This window comes from Salminus brasiliensis, chromosome 16 (assembly GCF_030463535.1).
Source record: "Salminus brasiliensis chromosome 16, fSalBra1.hap2, whole genome shotgun sequence".
Classification (NCBI taxonomy): domain Eukaryota; kingdom Metazoa; phylum Chordata; class Actinopteri; order Characiformes; family Bryconidae; genus Salminus; species Salminus brasiliensis.
In genome coordinates, this window is record NC_132893.1 from 26,803,432 (window position 1) to 26,822,581 (window position 19,150).

The window sequence follows — 19,150 nt, forward strand, 5'->3', positions numbered from 1 at the left end:
AATAAAAAAAAACAAAGTTTCTGTTTTTAATCAGCCATCCTTACCACTTTGCAATTAACAGGAAATACAGAAAAACACTAAGGTGATATTTGAATATTTATTAAAAGTACATACAGCAGCATAGTACACCTGCCAAATCAAAATCTCTATATACATTTTAAAGGGATTCAAGCTTTGGGATTCATGTGATGTGCAAAATGAAGCCTTGCAAACAAATATACTGATGACTTTCTAATGCTTTAAAAAGTAAGAATCAAAGCGATCAAAAGAGAGCATGAGCATTTCAAAAGTACAAGAGGCCAGCGAGGTCTGCGTACACAGTAATAAAGAATCACAGTTCTTACAGTCTGCTCGTCTTACCCGTTTCCAGAGACAGTGCAGTATCCCTTTAGTCATCCTATTAATAATACATTAAGCTCTGTTTTGACTAGGAACACTTGTTCATTAGCACCCACAATTCCACAGAAGTTGGAGAACTTAAGTCTCCTTTAATTCAATAATATACATAAGTTGCATGATTTTGAACATATTATTGAAGGACACTGGCTTTAAAATGGCTATAAGTAAATCCAAAAAAGTGAGCAAATCACATCTGAAAATGGTGTGCCTTTGTCAGCATGTAAAAGGATCAGTAACATTTGTCAGTTAGAAAGGTCTGTAAAAAAAAAACAAAATTGGAAAAAATCTAAAAGGTAACTCCACCCACTCCACAGTGAAATACATTGATTATCTTTATCTACAGTGGCAGCGGTCAAGGGGTTGGCTACATTAGGCAGCAAGTAAACAGTCAGTTCTTGATGGTGATGTGTTGGAAGCAGGAAATATTGGGCAGTGTAAGAATCTGAGCTACTTAGACAATAGAGCCAAACTGAGAAGGCTAGACGACAGGGTCAGAACATCTCCAAAACATCAGGCAGGTCTTGTGGGGTGTTTCTGGTATGCAGTGGTCAGTACCTACCAAAAGTGGTTTAAGAAAGAAACCACCTGTCAACTGGTGACAAGGTCATGGGCACCTAGGATTCATTGAAGCAATTAGATTTATGGAGGCCCCGACTCACAACTTACAGGACTTAAAGGATTTGCTGCTAACGTATTTGTGCCAGACACTAGAGGAGACCTTCCAAGGTATTGTGGAGTCCATGACTCGAATGCTCAGATCTTTTGTGATGGTACAAAAGGGAAGTATTCAGTATCAGGCAGGTGGTGTTAAATGTTATGTGTACGGTGATTGTACAATCAAATATAAAAGAAAATGACACCTGCTTAAACCATATACCTACATCTTTTGGTTTGAGGTAATTTGTCCACCTCAAACCACTAGTATATAGAAGAGTAGAGGAATGCTGCTTGAAGGTGCTTGGCATTAGATGTATCAGTAGCTGAGTAGAGGACTACTGAGTGTAAATAAATTAAAGGCCATTTTCACAGTGGTGCAATGCTGGTACATTCTTACTGGTCCACATCCTGCAGCTTTATTGCTCTGAAAATCTTCCAAACAAATACCCTCTCCTGCAATACTAACGTATGTCAACTGCCACCTACTGTACAAACCGAAAACTTCAACACACCATTAAATACTAGTACTGCCACCTACAGTACACTACCAGAACTCACACCCCTGTACAGTATCAGAACCAAGAGAAGAACCATGCTCTCTACACTGAATGAGTGAGATAGTGCGGGAGGGACACTTGAGTGTAAGTGAGTGATGAGTGTGGTACAGAAAAGAAAAGAAGAAAACTAAACAAAGTGCTACATGAAAAACTGGCCCAGAAGGTTGGCCACCCCTAATACAATAAGCAAGCTGTGGAAGCAAACAGAAGGCCAGCGCAACTCGCCACGACGCCTCAGGGCAATCATGTGAACAACTGAGGGAAAGACAAAGACCAGAGCCAGCCCACACGTGGCGCCGGAGTACCTGCAGGAACAGGCAAACAAAGGTTATGGAGCCTTTACTCTAAATACATGCTTACATTCCTTCATATCTGTAATGTCTTACACCACACATTCAGACTTGTTTTGACAGACTGGTTTGACAGATTCCAAAAATATATGGCAAATTGTTTTAGCCTTCAACGCCTCTAGTGATTCAAGCTGTAGGAAATATGATTAATTTATTGTGATCAATTCTGTTATTGTGACAAAACAAGACAATCATATTCTTCAACTGTGTTGGACACAGATGGAATTTGGGCTCCACCTTTAAATCTATCTGTGCAGTAAACACACACACACACACACACACACACACACACACACACGCACCTTGCTCAAGGGCCCTTGCCATTATATACAGTAATGTATTTATATATGGAGTCTGTGTGGTTTTGTAGCTAATTTGTTAGATTTGTCAGATTATAAAACTGCTCATTTAGCATCTGATTCAATATAAAACACTTCCATCTAAGAGATTCAATCCATATTTTCTTTCACTAATCCATAGAAATACAGTGCATCCGGAAAGTATTCACAGCGCTTCACTTTTTCCACATTTTGTTAGGTTACAGCCTTATTCCAAATTGTATTAAATCAATCTCTTTCCTCAAAATTCTACACAAAATATCCCATTATGACCATGTGAAAAAAGTTTTCTTGAGAGTTCTGAAAATTTATTAAAATTAAAAAACTAAGAAATCACATTTACGTAAGTATTCACAGCCTTCGCCATGAAGCTCAAAATTGAGCTCAGGTGCATCCTGTTTCCACTGATCATCCTTGAGATGTTTCTACAGCTTAAATGGAGTCCCCCTGTGGTAAATCCAGTTGATTGGACATGATTTGGAAAGGCACACACCTGTCTATATAAGGTCCCACAGTTGACTGCATGTCAGAGCGCAAACACCAAGCATGAAGTCAAAGGAATTGTCTGTAGACCTCTGAGACAAAATAGTCTCGAGGCACAAATCTGGGGAAGGATACAGAAAATTTTCTGCTGCTTTAAAAGTCCCAATGAGCACAGTGGCCTCCATCATCCGTAAATGGAAGAAGTTTGAAACCACCAGGACTCTTCCTAGAGCTGGCCGGCCATCTAAATTGAGCGATCGGGGGAGAAGGGCCTTGGTCAGGGAGGTGACCAAGAACCCGATGGTCACTCTGTCAGAGCTCCAGCGTTCCTCCGTGGAGAGAGGAGAACCTTGCAGAAGGACAACTATCTCTGCAGCAATCCACCAATCAGGCCTGTATGGCAGAGTGGCCAGGCGAAAGCCACTCCTTAGTAAAAGGCACAAGGCAGCCCGTCTGGAATTTGCCAAAAGGCACCTGAAGGACTCTCAGACCATGAGAAACAAAATTCTCTGGTCTGATGAGACAAAGATTGAACTCTTTGGTGTAAATGCCAGGCGTCATGTTTGGAGGAAACCAGGCACTGCTCATCACGAGGCCAATACCATCCCTACAGTCAAGCATGGTGGTGGCAGCATCATGCTATGGGGATGTTTTTCAGCAGCAGGAACTGCCAGACTAGTCAGGATAGAGGGAAAGATGAATGCAGCAATGTACAGAGACATCCTGGATGAAAACCTACTCCATAGCGCTCTTGACCTCAGACTGGGGCGACGGTTCATTTTTCAGCAGGACAACGATCCGAAGCACACAGCCAAGATCTCAAAGGAGTGGCTTCAGGACCACTCTGTGAATGTCCTGGAGTGGCCCAGCCAGAGCCCAGACTTGAATCCGATTGAACATCTCTGGAGAGATCTGAAAATGGCTGTGCACAGACGTCTCCCATCCAACCTGATGGAGCTTCAGAGGTACAGCAAAGAAGAATGGGCAAAACTGCCTAAAGAGAGGTGTGCCAAGCTTGTGGCATCATATTCAAAAAGACTTGAGGCTGTAGTTGCTGCCAAGGGTGGTTCTACAAAGTATTAAGCAAAGGCTTTGAATACTTATGTAAATATGATTTCTTTGTTTTTTAATTTTAATAAATTTTCAGAACTCTCAAGAAAACTTTTTTCACATGGTCATAATGGGGTATTTTGTGTAGAATTTTGAGGAAAGAGATTAATTTAATACAATTTGGAATAAGGCTGTAACCTAACAAAATGTGGAAAAAGTGAAGCGCTGTGAATACTTTCCGGATGCACTGTATAGTCTGGTCATTCTCCTCACTTACCGGATAATGGAACCAATGTTGGGGTAAAACTTGGCCATAAGTACCCCAGAAGCTACAACAAGGGTGTTTAGTATGAAGACATGGAGAAAACTAGAAAAGAACAGAAAAGAAAAGAATTGATGGTTAACAATTAAACTATGTAAGTTATAGTAATACAGAGCTTAATTCTTATGAACTTCATTTATTAAATCTTTACAGTTATTTACAGACTTTATTGTCTGTTCATCAAGATGCTTTTGGAATTGAACAGAGCAAGACTGCAGCATGCTGTATTCTGTCTTTATTTATCCTGTTTATTCTTATGTAAAATGTATTTTCCAACAGTTCTGTCTAGTCTGCAAACACAAAGTACATCATAACCTTTTTTTAAGCAAATGGAGCCCAATGCTGCATTTATTTGCATAAAAGTAATGATTTTCATAAGCAACCGTTACTGATAGGGAGAAACATTTGTGTGTGCATGCGACACAATGCTGGCAGTGTCAGTACTGTAAACCAATTTAGCATTTAAATCAGCTGACTGAGGTGATAGAAGTATGAAAACTGTGCTAGTCTGTATCTTCTGGGTTATATCAAAACATTGTAACTACATTTTTACTATATTGTTTGAAAACATTAGCTGCTTGCATTAATACACATCAGTGTTTCTTCAAGGAATAGTAATCTTTAGGTAATAATGGAAGATGCTAGCCTAACATTGCTAACATACACTAGACTGTCACCAATCTCATTTTGGTAAATACTCCACAATCTTAATGTACTGCATTAGCTTAAATAATCTATCACAAAGCAACATAAACATGTATAAAAAGGTGTGGTTTTATCATTTAGCATTTTGTTAAACATTTAAGCTAAAATTAGAACACATCTCACATAGCATCCAACTCTGTAGTCCTATTCTGCTTTCAAACTGGACCGCAGTGCATGAAGTGATGCCACATATTGTACTGGTTCCAGTGGCTGCCTCACCATTCAGTTACGTGCCCTGCACTTTTTAGTGTTTCCCCACATTGCTCCCAACACACCTGATCCAACTCATCAGCTGATTAACAGTCTATTATTGAGTTAGAAATGGGGGTGATAAAGCAGGAGGAGCACTACCACGCACAGGGCAGTGAGCCTCGAGAAGCAGGGTTCAGAAACACTGTTCTAAACCTCACTGATTTGTATGAGACCAGTAAAAGATCTGGAGATGTTCTGAGTGTCGGGTCCATATACAGAGAGGTGACTGGTGACTGCCCAAGTGTTCTTTTTGTTAACAACATTAGCATAGCATCTCCAATTATAATGAGATCCTGTTTCAACTGTGATGTATAAGGAAGTTCACCTGGGGTATTGGTCACCAAAGATCTGACTCATAAGCTGCACTCGTACCAGGTAACCCAGCAGCGGATAGACGGTTGTCATTTGGAACAACAGGAAGGTCCGGGCCACAAACACCCAAACATCATTGCTAGGGAAGTTATCCAGAAAGTTCTGTGTCAAAATGAAAGCAAATGATACAGAAGATGTAATCTACAGTTAAAAATACACATTCATGTAATGTATGAGCAAGCAATGCTGTTGTTGACTAATGACCCATATTAAGCTATGGGTATGCACACACACACACCTCAAACCGGTTCAGATTTTGCTCCAACCCAGCAACAGATAGGGATAGAAAAAAAATTTGAAGCATCTCAGGCACCAGAGGACTGGTTTGAAAAACACTGCTCTAGGATTATACTAGTCTGGTAAAAAACAAAGAAAGGATTCTTACTGGTTCAAGACACTTTTTAGACAGTGGTGGAGAAGGAAATGCAGCAAAGATCAGCACCCCCACATACAGGTATGTTAGGCCCACTAGCAGGTAGGCCAAGGACAAATCCCGAACCTGCAAACACAAAAACACAGCATGTTCCATTTCAAGAATTTTCTACAAATTTGATGTCTTTGAAATTTGAATGCCTCATCATGGACCAATTTTATTTTTATTATTGACCCCATTCACCCCAAAAGCAGAACTAACAATGCTCCCAGTATTAGGAAGCCGGTTATGGCCAAGCGTCATGGCTCAGGATTCGAACCAACGAACCAACCATTCGAATTCCAACCCCTGGGCCAGTGTAGCTGCCAAGCCACTCTGATTAATTCCTGTGTTTCACAAAAATAACTTACTGTAGTTTACAGCTATATCAAGACAACCTGCTCCCATGAACCTGTGATAGTTTTGAACTTTTAAGAGCCAACTATTAAGAGCATTTCGTAAGCTTTCGTAAAATCAGTGTGCGATACTTTATATTTATATTTATATTCATGTATCTAAATGGGAAAGGATGGTATGTTAGGGTTGTTTCTTAAAAACAGGTAAAATGCTCGCATTAACCGTCAAACTGTCAGTTGCAATGCAATGCATGCAACCAAGAAGTGAAGAAAACACTGCAATAAAACATGATGTGAAACAAAGCAGGAAATGCCCTAAAAACCATGATGCAAAAAAACAGTGTCCCACTTCTGCTGACAACTGCTTTAAATGTTCTCCACTGATGAGGCCACAGTGGACACTTCCTGACAAGCAACAGCCTTCCTATTAACAACGGTCAAAACTCCTCAGCAGAGACTCAAAAACACAGTCCCATTTGTTTCTTACTGGCAGCTCTTAAATCAATAAAATGGGTTTTTTATCTAATCTCTGTAGCAGATGTGGGCAACAGGGGGCAGAATGCAGTTTTCTGATTTCTCTGCTCGAACAAACCTACTACACTTGGCAATTAACAGAGGATTTGAATCAGGTATTTGAGCAGAAAAATTACAAAACTGTGCAGGAATCCAGCCCACCCTCACCTATAGGCTGCATCAGTCTGTTACCACACATAACATTTCCACATTTCTCTGCAACTCAATCCACAGACTGCAAAACCACTTACAACAGAATGTCACAGGGCAGTTGCCAAATACTGTCAGTAAGCACATCTATTTAAATTTGTAGAAATCACAGTTTTTAAATTTGTGTTAAATACAGTTACAATCACAAGTTTACAATAGACTTATCATTGATATAAAGGTCATGGAAATATTGGGACAGTATGAGTTAAAACATACACCTTTAATAATATAGAAATTTATATATATATATATATATATAAATATAAATATAAATATAATCAGTAGCACAATACAAATACATTTGTATTGTGCTATTCAAAAATAAATAAATAAAAAATAAAAAAATCCACTAGAGTGTAAAGCTTCAGGACTGTGCGTGGGCATTAGGGACACTCACATTGTTCTCCTGATTTCTGTTGTTCTTCATGAGGGTGATGATGCAGTTGTGGATAAAGAAGGCCAGAGTAAGTACACCAGTCAGTTGAGGAAACAGTAGCCGGAACTCTTCACAAAGACGAAGACAAAGACACACACACACACACACACACACACACACACACACACACACACACACACACACGCGGTCAGTACCACTACAGCTTGATCTTTGTTACTACAGAGTGCACTAGAAGCCTGCTTTCTGAGGTACATTTTGAACCTATTGCCACCATAAACTGTTTTGAAGTCCATAAAACTCATAGTTTAGGGCATTAACCCCAGCAGCATAGTTTAGCGTTTTAACAGCATGCAAAAGTTGACCTATGCCTATTATTTGCATGAGTTTACCCTTTTTGTGCTAACTGGCTTCATAAGTGGGGAAAAAAAACATATCAGGATACATACTGGGCAGTGAAACACTTATGAATGTCAGTATGCTTATAAAATTCCTAATAACAGCAGTGTGCAGCATGAGCAGTCAGGAGCAAAATGATCTGCTTTAACAACTGGCCTATGTTGAAGCTAGGAGAAACTCTTGAACCACAACTGCTACAGTGGTGGATTTCTGGGGGCAAGTTGTTTAAAATGTTTACTTTATTATTACTAGATAACTTACATTATGGCTACAGAGTTTAAAATCTTATTGCAAGCATATAACTGTAGTAACTTTGATTCATGATTACAACAACGAAAATGCATTACATCAGATGAGGAGGATCAAAGCTAGCTACACACCTCAGTTGGGTTACTTTCTCTGAGAAAAACAAAAGAAAATCAGTCTAAGGGTATACATTTGCTAAGAAATCAGTCTACTGAGCTAAACTCCAGCTCTCTATATTGAATTTCTAGGTCTTAATCCAATTTAAGAAATCAAAGCATGCTGGTAGATCATTTGAATAATCAGGTAACTACAGAAATCCGGTTTATTAAATGCATGTAATGCACAATCATTGTCCACACCCAGGAATCCCAAGTAATTAACTAGTCATTTCAAATCCATTTGAAGTGCAATAAACATCTCCATGAGACATGAAACTTGAACTGGTTCCTAGAATGAGGCTTACAAAGGTACCTACATGCTAGACTGTGTACACAGTGCTGGAATTAATCTAAAGCTTTGTGAAACAAGTCATAATTTCATATTTTCATTCCTGCCTGTAGATTTAGGTCAAAAGGTTATGGCTTTAGTAGTCCTTTTAGAGCATTAGAAGATGGGTTACTTTTGGGAGCTGCACTGCTTGATCTTGGCTTATTATTTTATTCTTTATTATACATAATAAAGTGTCTGATTTTTATAGGTAAAATCTTTGTGAAAGCAACAGGCAACCAAGATATTCTTAATTTGCTTACCGAATGCACAGACACGCACACACAACATTCAAATGCAGTGCGAGTGTGTTTATATAACTGTCACAAATGACAGTTCCCCTGTATTTTGTCTTTAAAACTCCAACAAAAAGAAAAACAAAGCGGTTGATTTCCAGCCTTTCATTATGAGTGAATAGCAGACAGGTTGGATCGTGCTCCCGTTCCCGTACGTGTATTCTACTGTGTTGTTTACAGTGGTTCATTGCATACTGAAATACTGGTACAGCATTTACCTGGAACAAAAAACTCAGTGGAATAAAACCAGTAAAACTTCAGATGGAATCCTAATCGAATGGTTTTGAGGGTGACCAACACGATAAGATAGATCACCGAAATGGTACCTGTGAACAACAATGAGAGGTTGTTATCAGTGGCCTTATCATGCGAGTAACTTTATGGGAAAAAACAACCAAGCAGCCAAAAGTGTGTGTGTTACCATGGAGGAACAGCACAAACAAATCAATACATCCTTTATATGAGAATGCAAACTGTTGTGCCTGCATAGACAAGCATATTGTGCACATCCCATATATTCCCAAAAACAGTTTGATCTGATATACAAAACACATGACCACAGCATCAAAGGTATCACAGTTTACACGTTATCATACCCAAACAAAATATTCAAACAAGTCTGTGTTTGAATATCATCTCATATTTCCTGATGATGGTAGGGCAATGTGTAAACCATGGCAGGTTTTTAAATTAATGAATAAATAAATAAATAAATAAATAAATAAATAAATGTCAGTAAGTCTAAAATGCTTTATAGAAAGATTAAAACACATTTTATTTTAATGTGTTTTAATGATTTAAAAAATGCATTAAGGTATTCATTACAAGTACGATTCAGCACAAATACATTAAATTACACTGTAAAGGACCCCACAACATACAGGACAAACTAACAATAATATAATAAAATGTAACTCTAGGTCAAGGGCAAAAAAAAATCAAAGGCCAGATGTTGGTAATGTCCTTGTTCTAGCACACCCACTAAATCTGGCATACACATATATATACACCACATATCCTTAGGCAGTGAAAGGGATGGTGTTGAGATGGCAGCTCACCCAGGAAGGTGAACCTGGCGAAGAAGGAGGCTGAGCGGAAGTTGAGCAGCGGCAGCAGCAGAATGATGAGGTAGAAGGGGATGGTGTTGGTTTTACTCCACCAACGGTCAAACACAGCTGTGCTGTTGTCACTGGAGTAATTTAGGCTCATGCTGCCGTTTCTGTCTGGATCCAAGTCCGGGTACGGACACACCACTGGAACAGAGGAAGTGGTGAGGCAGTTAATTTTAAGTTAATGTTGCCACAATCTCAAAAATAAAAAAGGTCCCTAGACGGTTATTTGCTTTGATGAAGATCTAAATAAAACACTGTATGAGGAAAAAAAACAAAAACAACAACAATTGGATGTAGTAGCTTCTCGATTCTAAGGCAGGTTCTTTGGGTTCAATCAGTAACCAATCAAATCCCCTCAAGGCACTTTTTAAAATCTTTTATTGAATATTTTCAGTTCAGCAGCAAACGTAAACAGTGGTTGGTGTGGCACAACAGATAAAACCACTAGCAGCTAGTGAGCTATTACACCATGTGGGAGACCAAGGTTCGATTCTCAGTCTGGGTGACTATGCTGTGCTACACCAATAAGAGTCCCTGGGCAAGACTCCCAACACTACATTGGCCCACCTCTGTAATACGAGTTACCTTGTAAGTCGCTCTGGATAAGAGCCTCTGCTAAATGCCGTAAACGTAAATGTAAATGTAAACGTAAACAAAGATAAATTGGTGCTAAATAAGACCAATGATATCACTTGATGCCAGTGTCTTTTAAATGACCTAGTTACAGCACAGATATTACAAAAGTTGGTTGGTAACGTTACAAAAGTTGTTGGTAAAGGCATAAGCAGGATGCATGCATGTATAGTAGCAGAAACTACCTGAAAACACTCAGATATTGTGTCAGATTTGGGCATTCTCTCCCCATTTAAAAAGGAGAATACAGATGAAAATAACCTCATGTGCATTACTAATATAGCTGCCAAGTGGACAGACTTTCCTGGAAAGACTAATTGCGGTTAAAAACGCAACAGTATGCTCAGATGGTCACTTTCAGGCTCAGAAACAGGCAGAAAAAGCAAATGGCTTTTCAGCACAGGAGGGAAAGTCTTTAAAACATACTCACCTCCGTCAGTTCCATTTGTTCCAAACTCCCAATCAGACATGTTGACGTTGTGAACATAGTCTGGTTGAAGGGAAAAAGCACTTTTAAATTCACACAGAAACTAAAAATCACATATGAGGGAGGCAATAACTGATACAGAATGACCGTCATAAGAGATGCTTACTGTAGATGAATTTCCCGGTGTTGAACAGGAAGTTGGACATTAGAACCCAGTAGACCACCATTGCTCCAATCAGCGACACCAGTGAGAAGAGCAGACTGGACCACTGTCCAAACGCCCCAAAGTAATATTTACATACATCAGGAAACTCCCAGTCTGAGGTATCCATATAAGCTGCAAGGGGGAAGAAACAGCTAACTTCACCATGGTGTCTTTGCAGGTATAAATCACATTTCCGGAGCTCAGCCTGTTTCTTCAGATGACCGTGTCTCATAGTACAGGAGAATGCAGCTTGATAAGATCTGGGAAACTTATGAAATATAAGGACCATCAACTATAGTATTTTCATCTAAGGGCGGGTGACAAGAAGCATCAAACATGCAAATATAAGAGAGCATTTTTACTTAGAAGTTACAGGGCAGGCTCATCCATGAACGGTAGTAACCACGTTACTGATACATCATTAGGAACTACCGTCATGTCTGATTATGGTTAACATGGTTCAGAAAGAAGTCGGTCATGGGCATCTTGTTCAATGTGTGCATCCCTGTAAAATACTGCTTATATGTGCTCTAAAAAGAAATGCTGTATTTATCTTGTCATAGTTGAATAATGAGAGTTCAGTACATGGAAAAGTATGAACCTCAAACACTGCTGTGTCCTCTTTCAAAAAAACAAAACAACTGGAAAACCCTAGGGCAACCGCAAACCCCAAACTGTTACAGTAGTCTAGGTTAATTTTACTGACGTCTCAATTTTTTTTATTTAAATGTAAAATATACCCAGCCCACTAGTGAAGGCCATTTGAGGATAAATGCAACAGCTACTTCAGAAGAATATGGGAACTCTGGCTAAAAAAAAAAAGAAGCTAAAAGTGTGTGCTAGTTGACATAAGTAAGGGCTGATGCAGTTAGGACTGGCACGCTGGAGCCTATGGAGCGCTAGACTGATCAGCAGCAACAACCTCTTCAGCTAGGTAACCACAGAGCGTACCAACTAGACACAGAGAGGAATCAGACAGTACAGCAGCACTATCCAGTAAGGGAAAAAAAAAACACAAAGATATGCTATGCTATACTATGCTAGGTTAGGCAAAGCCCCAACATTACAGGGCTTTAAGTGAGAGAAAAGGGCTGTTAATCAGTTCTCTTTAGGTCTTCTCAGAGAAGCTCGCCATAATTATAATCATGTCTTTATATTGCCTCTCCCTTAATAGTACAGTATATAATCCACAGGACTGGACGCAAGAACATTCCTGCATTCCCTCAGTCCTGTGCTGACAGCCGTAAACAGCTCAGCAATGTCTCAAAGACCTGCTAAGAGACACTCCTCCATCTGTTTTCATTCACTGCAGAAAGGCGTGTACTACCCCATGACCCTTATAGATCTCTGGACATGGATCATGGACAAGGCCCAGAGATTCCACCTGGACAATGCCCTTTACCTGACATATCACTTGTCAATGTTATTAAGTGATGTGATTTGGTGAAGGAACACCAGGTGCCGGTATCTTACGTATTGATTTAGTTGATTTCAGTACTCTGTAACAGCAGTAGAGGGTCAGTAAGCCCATTAAGATGACAATGATTATCCCCAAGGTGAAACCAGCCTGAGGGAAAAAAAAAAGGTCCAGTTACAGGCTGGAGATTGAGGCAAAAGGTATGTATAGGTAATGCTGTGATTTTGTGTAAAAATAACATTTCAAACATACCTGCTTTATTCCCCATGGAATGCTCAATATAGAAGTCCCCATCATTGTGTTCCATATAGCAAAACTACACACAACAGCCTTCATCAATACAAACTCCAACACTTCCAATACATCAGTTACTGTATTTTTTAATATCTGTAGTTGATACCATATGTGTTCACATAAGGTTTCATTAGGTGAAAGCATGCAAAGGTAATACATACATGGTAACAATGCTGGGGTTTTTTGCAGCGCCATCTTTCCCACGCACTTTGAATGCTGTTCCAAGAGGGCTATAAACGTAGAGATCATCAGGAGAGGGGATCACATGGTCTGGAGGAGCCTGCAGAACACGAGCACAACAAACAAAATCATTACCTGATAATGTATATGTGGCAAGTCTATAACAACTTCTGGCAGACAGGAGACACTGAGCCAACCGCTGTCTGCTGTTGGCATGTTAACACATTTCTCAACATGGCTCATGTAAGGCATGCAATAGCATTAGATTTAAGAAATGAATCAGTGCACATCTGTGACTAATCCTGTTTGATTTGAATTGTACAGCACAATTCAGTGCCTTCGGGATCCAACACAAACCACATGAAATCTTATTTAGTGTGACATTCTGGTTACGCAAACACTGACAAAGCTGAGATAAGGGAGAAAACGGGATTATCTCTGGACTTCAACCACATTAAGCATCCATTGACTAATAGTCATTTACTAAGTGGTTAAAAACAAGAAAAATACATCAGTGTACATAATTTTAGTTCATGTTAGAATTGAATTATAATCAATTATAAGCTTATACATGCACACATACATACACTATATAGACAAAAATACACCTCTTGATCATTGAATTCAGGAGTTTCATTTAGTCTCATTGCCACAGGTGTATAAAAATCAAGCACTCTGCCTTAACATTTATTAGTTAAAGCATGGGTGGTTCTAAAGAGCTCACTGAATTCCCGCATGGTACTGAATGTAATAGGATGCCTCTGCTGCAACAAGGCAGTTGGAGAATATCCTAGATATTCAACCATCAGCAGGGAGTGGTATTATTGAAAAGTGAAAGCGTTAAGGAACCACAGCAACGGAACAGAGCAGGGTCACAGAGTTCACAGGTCACCAATGCTCTGCAGAGATGGGACCAACTCCATATTGATGCCTATGGATTTAGAATGGGATATCATAAGCGCTCTTGTAGGCATCATGTCCTAATACTTTTGTCTATATAGCATATATACACTACATACCTGTGGAAATCAGAATGAAAAAGCTCCTCTGGGCAGTACTTGTCCAAGTGCCCAGTAAAACACTGATATTAGAATAAACACAATAAATGTCAAATCACCACTTTTTGTATTAATTTCGAGGTGTTCATTAAAACATCTCCAAAATTCTCCTCATGGGAGTCTAGTATAGTTAGAAAATCAGTTTTCTTAACCATGTTAAATCAGGAGAGCTGGTCACTGAACACATCCACGCGCTAGCTAAAAATATTCAGAAGAAAACTGGAACCAAGCTTTGTTCTTCTTGATTGATTTTTTGAGCAAAAAGACTCCTATTGACTACATCAATGGTTTTAAATAATGTACTTGGGTGCCACTGAAACTTCTGTACAGAATTGTATATATAAATATTACTCATTAAATAAACATGCACTTTTATTATTCAACCCCCCCTCCTCCCTCCCTCCCTCCCTCTTCCTTGAATGGAACTGCTGTGTGGTCAGACAGAAACACTGCTGTGAACCAGATGCTTGAACAGTACAGTTACAGGCAGTAGATTGAAATTAGAAATTAGTTCGTGGTTGCTATAGTAGGTTCTGTGATGGGAAGAGAGCATAGATAGAGTACCAGCAGTCTGTCTGAGGAGGCGGTCAATCGTCCGTAGTAATGCACCCTGTTGCTCAGTGCCGAAGCCTCAGCTGACACTCGCTCCTGAGCAGAGTCCTCCACTATGTTCCTGTGCTCCACATGGAAAGGCCTGCCAGTCATTGTAAATTAGATTTTAGTGAGGTCATGCTTAAAAAAAGGAGCAACACTTTATTTATTATTTCATTACATCATTTAATTCATCATGTATTTAACAGCTGAGCCATTAAAAACTAATTGATTGTCTCAGAGGAAAACAAATAAAATTTGTTGAACACTTAACAGTTTGAACATGCACTAAATGCAAGCAGCTGCATTTTGTGAGGGAAACAATTACAACCATCTCTATCCTGGCACTGAAGTGGAACAAACTTTTCTAAAGTGCCCCTGGGTCTCTGAAGAGCAGAGTCGCTTGCTGTCTTCAAAGGCAGACTGAAGACCCACCTCTTTCAAGAGGACTTAGGCAGAGTGTAGTGTATATTGAGTATTATGGCATTCATACTGACTTTTGTGTTTAACAGTATTTAAGCTTAGAGGTATATTTTGGATCCAAGCTGATACAAACTAGCTAAGGGTTCTTTAAATCTCAAGCAGCAATAAAGCATGCTACAGTTCTGAGAAATCAAGACCACAAACATCTTCAATATAACTCACACAATTCAGAGAGCTACATCTTGGTCAGGGTTTGTGAAATTCCAAACGGGATTCAATCAGGCTGACTTGTTTGTGATGCTGGAACAACACACCATTGGATGGGGAAAGCAATAGTGTTTCTTGGAACTGATATGCATTGTAATATTCACATAATGCCTGCTCTGAGATACAAACAAGTGGGTTTTGAGGACAAGTTGCTTACCTCAGTGTGGTTAAGGCCAAGTATATTACCCACAAAATATTTTACCTTCAGCACATTTTTATACAAGACTTTTATTTTAACACAGAGGCTGTTTCTACTTAAAAGTTGTGTGAAGGGTTTTGTACTTGTGTTAAAACAAAGAGCACAACAGTGTGTTGGTAAGGATATCAGTAAATGTCTTATTGACACATTGTGGCTGAGCTAAGCAGTCGTCATTAAAACCTGATGTACTTTAGAGTTAAAGAGTACATTAGGTTAATGTACTTTCAACACTTATGTCATTGCCTAGATAATACGGTGTATATAATTTTTAATGCTGACTCTGGCTGCATGTCTCTTTTGTTAAGCAACAATCTGCCTGTCAATCACCTGTGCTGACTAACTATGGTTTTTAAAAAGTACATGTTGAAATCGCCAGCTTTTTGAAAGTGATCTATTAGCAGGCCAACAGGTTTCTGCCTGCAAACACAAGCCAAATCAAAATAAATCTTTGAAATCATGTAGTTTAGAGAACTCCAGGTATACAATCAATAACCTACCTTTGATCTGAAAATCATAAGAGTACATAAAACGCAAGAGTTCCGGTATGCAAAACCAATGAGTAAAATGCATCTCTCCCATTGAAAGCAATTAGTGAGGGAGTGTGGAAGGTGGTAAAAAGGGCATACAATGTGAACAACTTCTGAAGCCATACCTTCTTTGTCTGGGGTCCAGGGAGTCTACTGGGTCCGAATAGTACTCTCCTGCTTGAATGGAGCCCAACAGTGGTTTCCAGTCCTCCTCCATGGTCTTCTCCAATTCAGTGGTTCACTTAAAAAACATTACCTGTGCAGGTGAAATACAAATCCCAATCAAAGCCCAATCCAGGATCTTACATACATTTCCACATTTTCCCTCCACAAGCAAGGCAAACTTGGTATTCCAATAATTCCAAAGGCTTAAAAGGGAATCGGACCATCTATTCTAAATGATACATAATAGTGTGATGTACAACACTGGATTAGAGATAAACATCAATTCTATTTTAGTTACAATCCTGGTTTCTTTACTGACTCATGTCTCATGAGTTTTACGCAACACTGATAGCGTTAACGTAGTCTGAAACAGTATTTCCATGAATTTTCCATGAATGTATTTACAATGTATTTGAAAGCTGTTCATAAAATTATTGCAAAACAGATTCTCCAAAATCAGGCAGTGCATTTCTAAACATGTGTAATGAATTTCTGTGAAGGAACTTTCAGAGACATTAAACCTCCTTAAACGTCTTATTCCACTCACCACCACTGTGAACAATTCAGCCTGGAGAAGTTCATTTCACATGAAACCACTCTGAATGATGTTTACATCTCAACCATTTAATTATGTAGAACTTTCTGAAAGGTTCACAGGGTTAAACACATTGGCGCCCCTATTCAAATCTGAGGAGACAACTCAGTGCAAGCCCTTTCGAGAAGAAAGACGCCCCATCCCTGCACGTGAGCATGACTAACATGAAAGGCCACTTTACATCCACCCTCTAAACCATGACTATGCTTGTGAGGAGAGCAAATCAACAGCTTACGACATTCCTGCCCAGCAGCTGGTATGGGCATGTGAATTCAAGACACTTTTTATTTTATTTAGACATTTAAGACATTTAGCAGGCGCTCTTATCCAGAGTGACTTACAAAAGTGCTTTTCTATTTACTTAAGTATAACCTCAGCTAGTTTGAATAGGCTACAATTCAAAGATACCTCCAAGTTAAGACACCACCACACACAAGGCAATAAGGTGACCAGTGAAGGTGAAAGTATTCTCTGAAGAGGAGGGTCTTCAGTCTGCGTTTGAAGACAGCGAGCGACTCTGCTGTTCTGACACCCAGGGGAAGTTCGTTCTACCACTTTGGTGCAGGACAGAAAAAAGCCTGGACGCTTGTCTTCCGTGGATCTTGAGGGATGGTGGATCGAGCCGTGCCGTACTTGAAGCTCGAAGGGCTCTTGGTGCAGATTGGCTTTCGACCACTGCCATCAAGTATCTCAGCTCTTTCATTATTTCAAATTATTCTATATAGTTTAATTAATGTGCCAAATCAAATTAATCAATGAATCAGAATGATGTACTACTATTGGAAATTCATAAACAAACAATAAACAAACAAGCTGATTTGCCGAGTTAAGCAGAACACTCCCAATCAGTCCTGGGTACAAGTATTCAAACCTGAGGAAAACTTCTTAGGATGGAAAATTGCTGCTTAATCTCAGCTTTTGACTCCAGCAGCAGAAGCAGATCTCCATACTGAGGGTCATGTGCCTGGCTTCACCATTCACAGGACTGTAAACTATGAATAAGGAAACTGCTGATGTGCCAGAACCAAGAACATGGTAAATCTACAACGACTAACCTTACTTCCTCAAGATAATGCAAAGCTACACAACCGTTCCTTTAACCGTCTTAACATTATTCCCAGAACAGATGAATAATATAGAGATACTCGTTACTGGTCTTCCAACATGTTTGAGTTCACAGAAGGACAAGGCTGCTGAATCAGACTTCTGAAAAAGCAGAAGCTTCTGAAAACTGTGTGATCAGCTAAACCTGGACAAGCAGAAGAGCTGGTATATGACCGAGCACAGTTATTTCATACAGCTACAGAACTGTAAACGGGACACACAGAGGCAGGAAAGGGTTTAAACCTGTATTTAAAACCCTGCCAGGACAGTTATGCTGAAGATTGTTGTTGACTGAGTAAATGAGTCTGGTTGATGTTAGATAGCTAGCTAAACAAGCAGTGTCCTCCTGCTGACACCTTCACTCTTCAGGTTCCGACATTAATTAAACGCTTTAAATACGATGTTTTTCATCCTGTGTTTTGTATTTATTTTTGTCTCCTGTGAAGAAACGATGGTGTATTCGCCAGCTCGGTAACTTACCTCCTAAGAGAAAGCGAAGAAACAATTCGTCTTGCCAAGCTAACTTGTTTTGAAAAGGACCCGTAACGTGATCACACGCCGGTTAAGGTTCTTGTTGGACCTGTAGTGAAAGCTGCGCCCCAGCACGACCTAACTGCCTTTTGTGAGAACGTACAGTGAACTACAATACCCATAATTCCCCTGGAGGGCACGTCCCTTGTATTTTGTTCCGGCTCGATTCCAATTCAAACGAATAAATCCATCTTCTTATTTTAGACACCTCAGTCTAAGCCCACTAGTCAAGAAATAGCGTGAGCTACAAAATGATAAAATATAATAATCAGCAGCAGTTCTTCTTGTGGCTTCATTTGGCGACCACATGTATACATACAACAGCTTCATAAATTAGCTAGCAATTAGTTAATTAATTACCTAATTAATACAGTAACAAGTGCTTTAAGATAACAGCTTAAACCACTGAAAGACTTTAGAGTTTAATCTATTGAGCAAATCACCGAATGCAGTTAAGGACAAATCTAAAAAACCTAAATCGCATTAATTGTTAGTTTGTGGCTTTTTAATTCATTATTTTAGTATCTAATTAATTGTTTGTACTTGTTTTTATTCTGTTCATCCCGCATTTCTTATTCCTAAATCATGATTTAAAGAAAAGAAAAGCAAAAAAAGTACGGCAGTT

The 19,150-nt window shown here is 39.4% G+C and overlaps 1 protein-coding gene across 1 annotated transcript; it reads right to left on the bottom strand.

The window, feature by feature from the left end:
* Positions 1-83: 83 nt before the first annotated feature.
* slc38a9 (solute carrier family 38 member 9) lies at positions 84-18,548 on the bottom strand. Its single transcript, XM_072659379.1, has 15 exons — positions 18,475-18,548; positions 16,256-16,386; positions 14,688-14,817; positions 13,047-13,165; positions 12,844-12,907; positions 12,648-12,741; positions 11,136-11,306; positions 10,973-11,032; positions 9,856-10,050; positions 9,016-9,123; positions 7,374-7,480; positions 5,871-5,984; positions 5,439-5,587; positions 4,112-4,201; positions 84-1,918 (listed from the first exon to the last, which is right to left on the bottom strand). The coding sequence occupies exons 2-15, from the start codon at positions 16,345-16,347 to the stop codon at positions 1,753-1,755; spliced, it is 1,659 nt and encodes a 552-aa protein (XP_072515480.1). The 5' UTR covers positions 16,348-16,386; positions 18,475-18,548; the 3' UTR covers positions 84-1,752.
* Between the last annotated feature and the right edge of the window lie 602 nt (positions 18,549-19,150).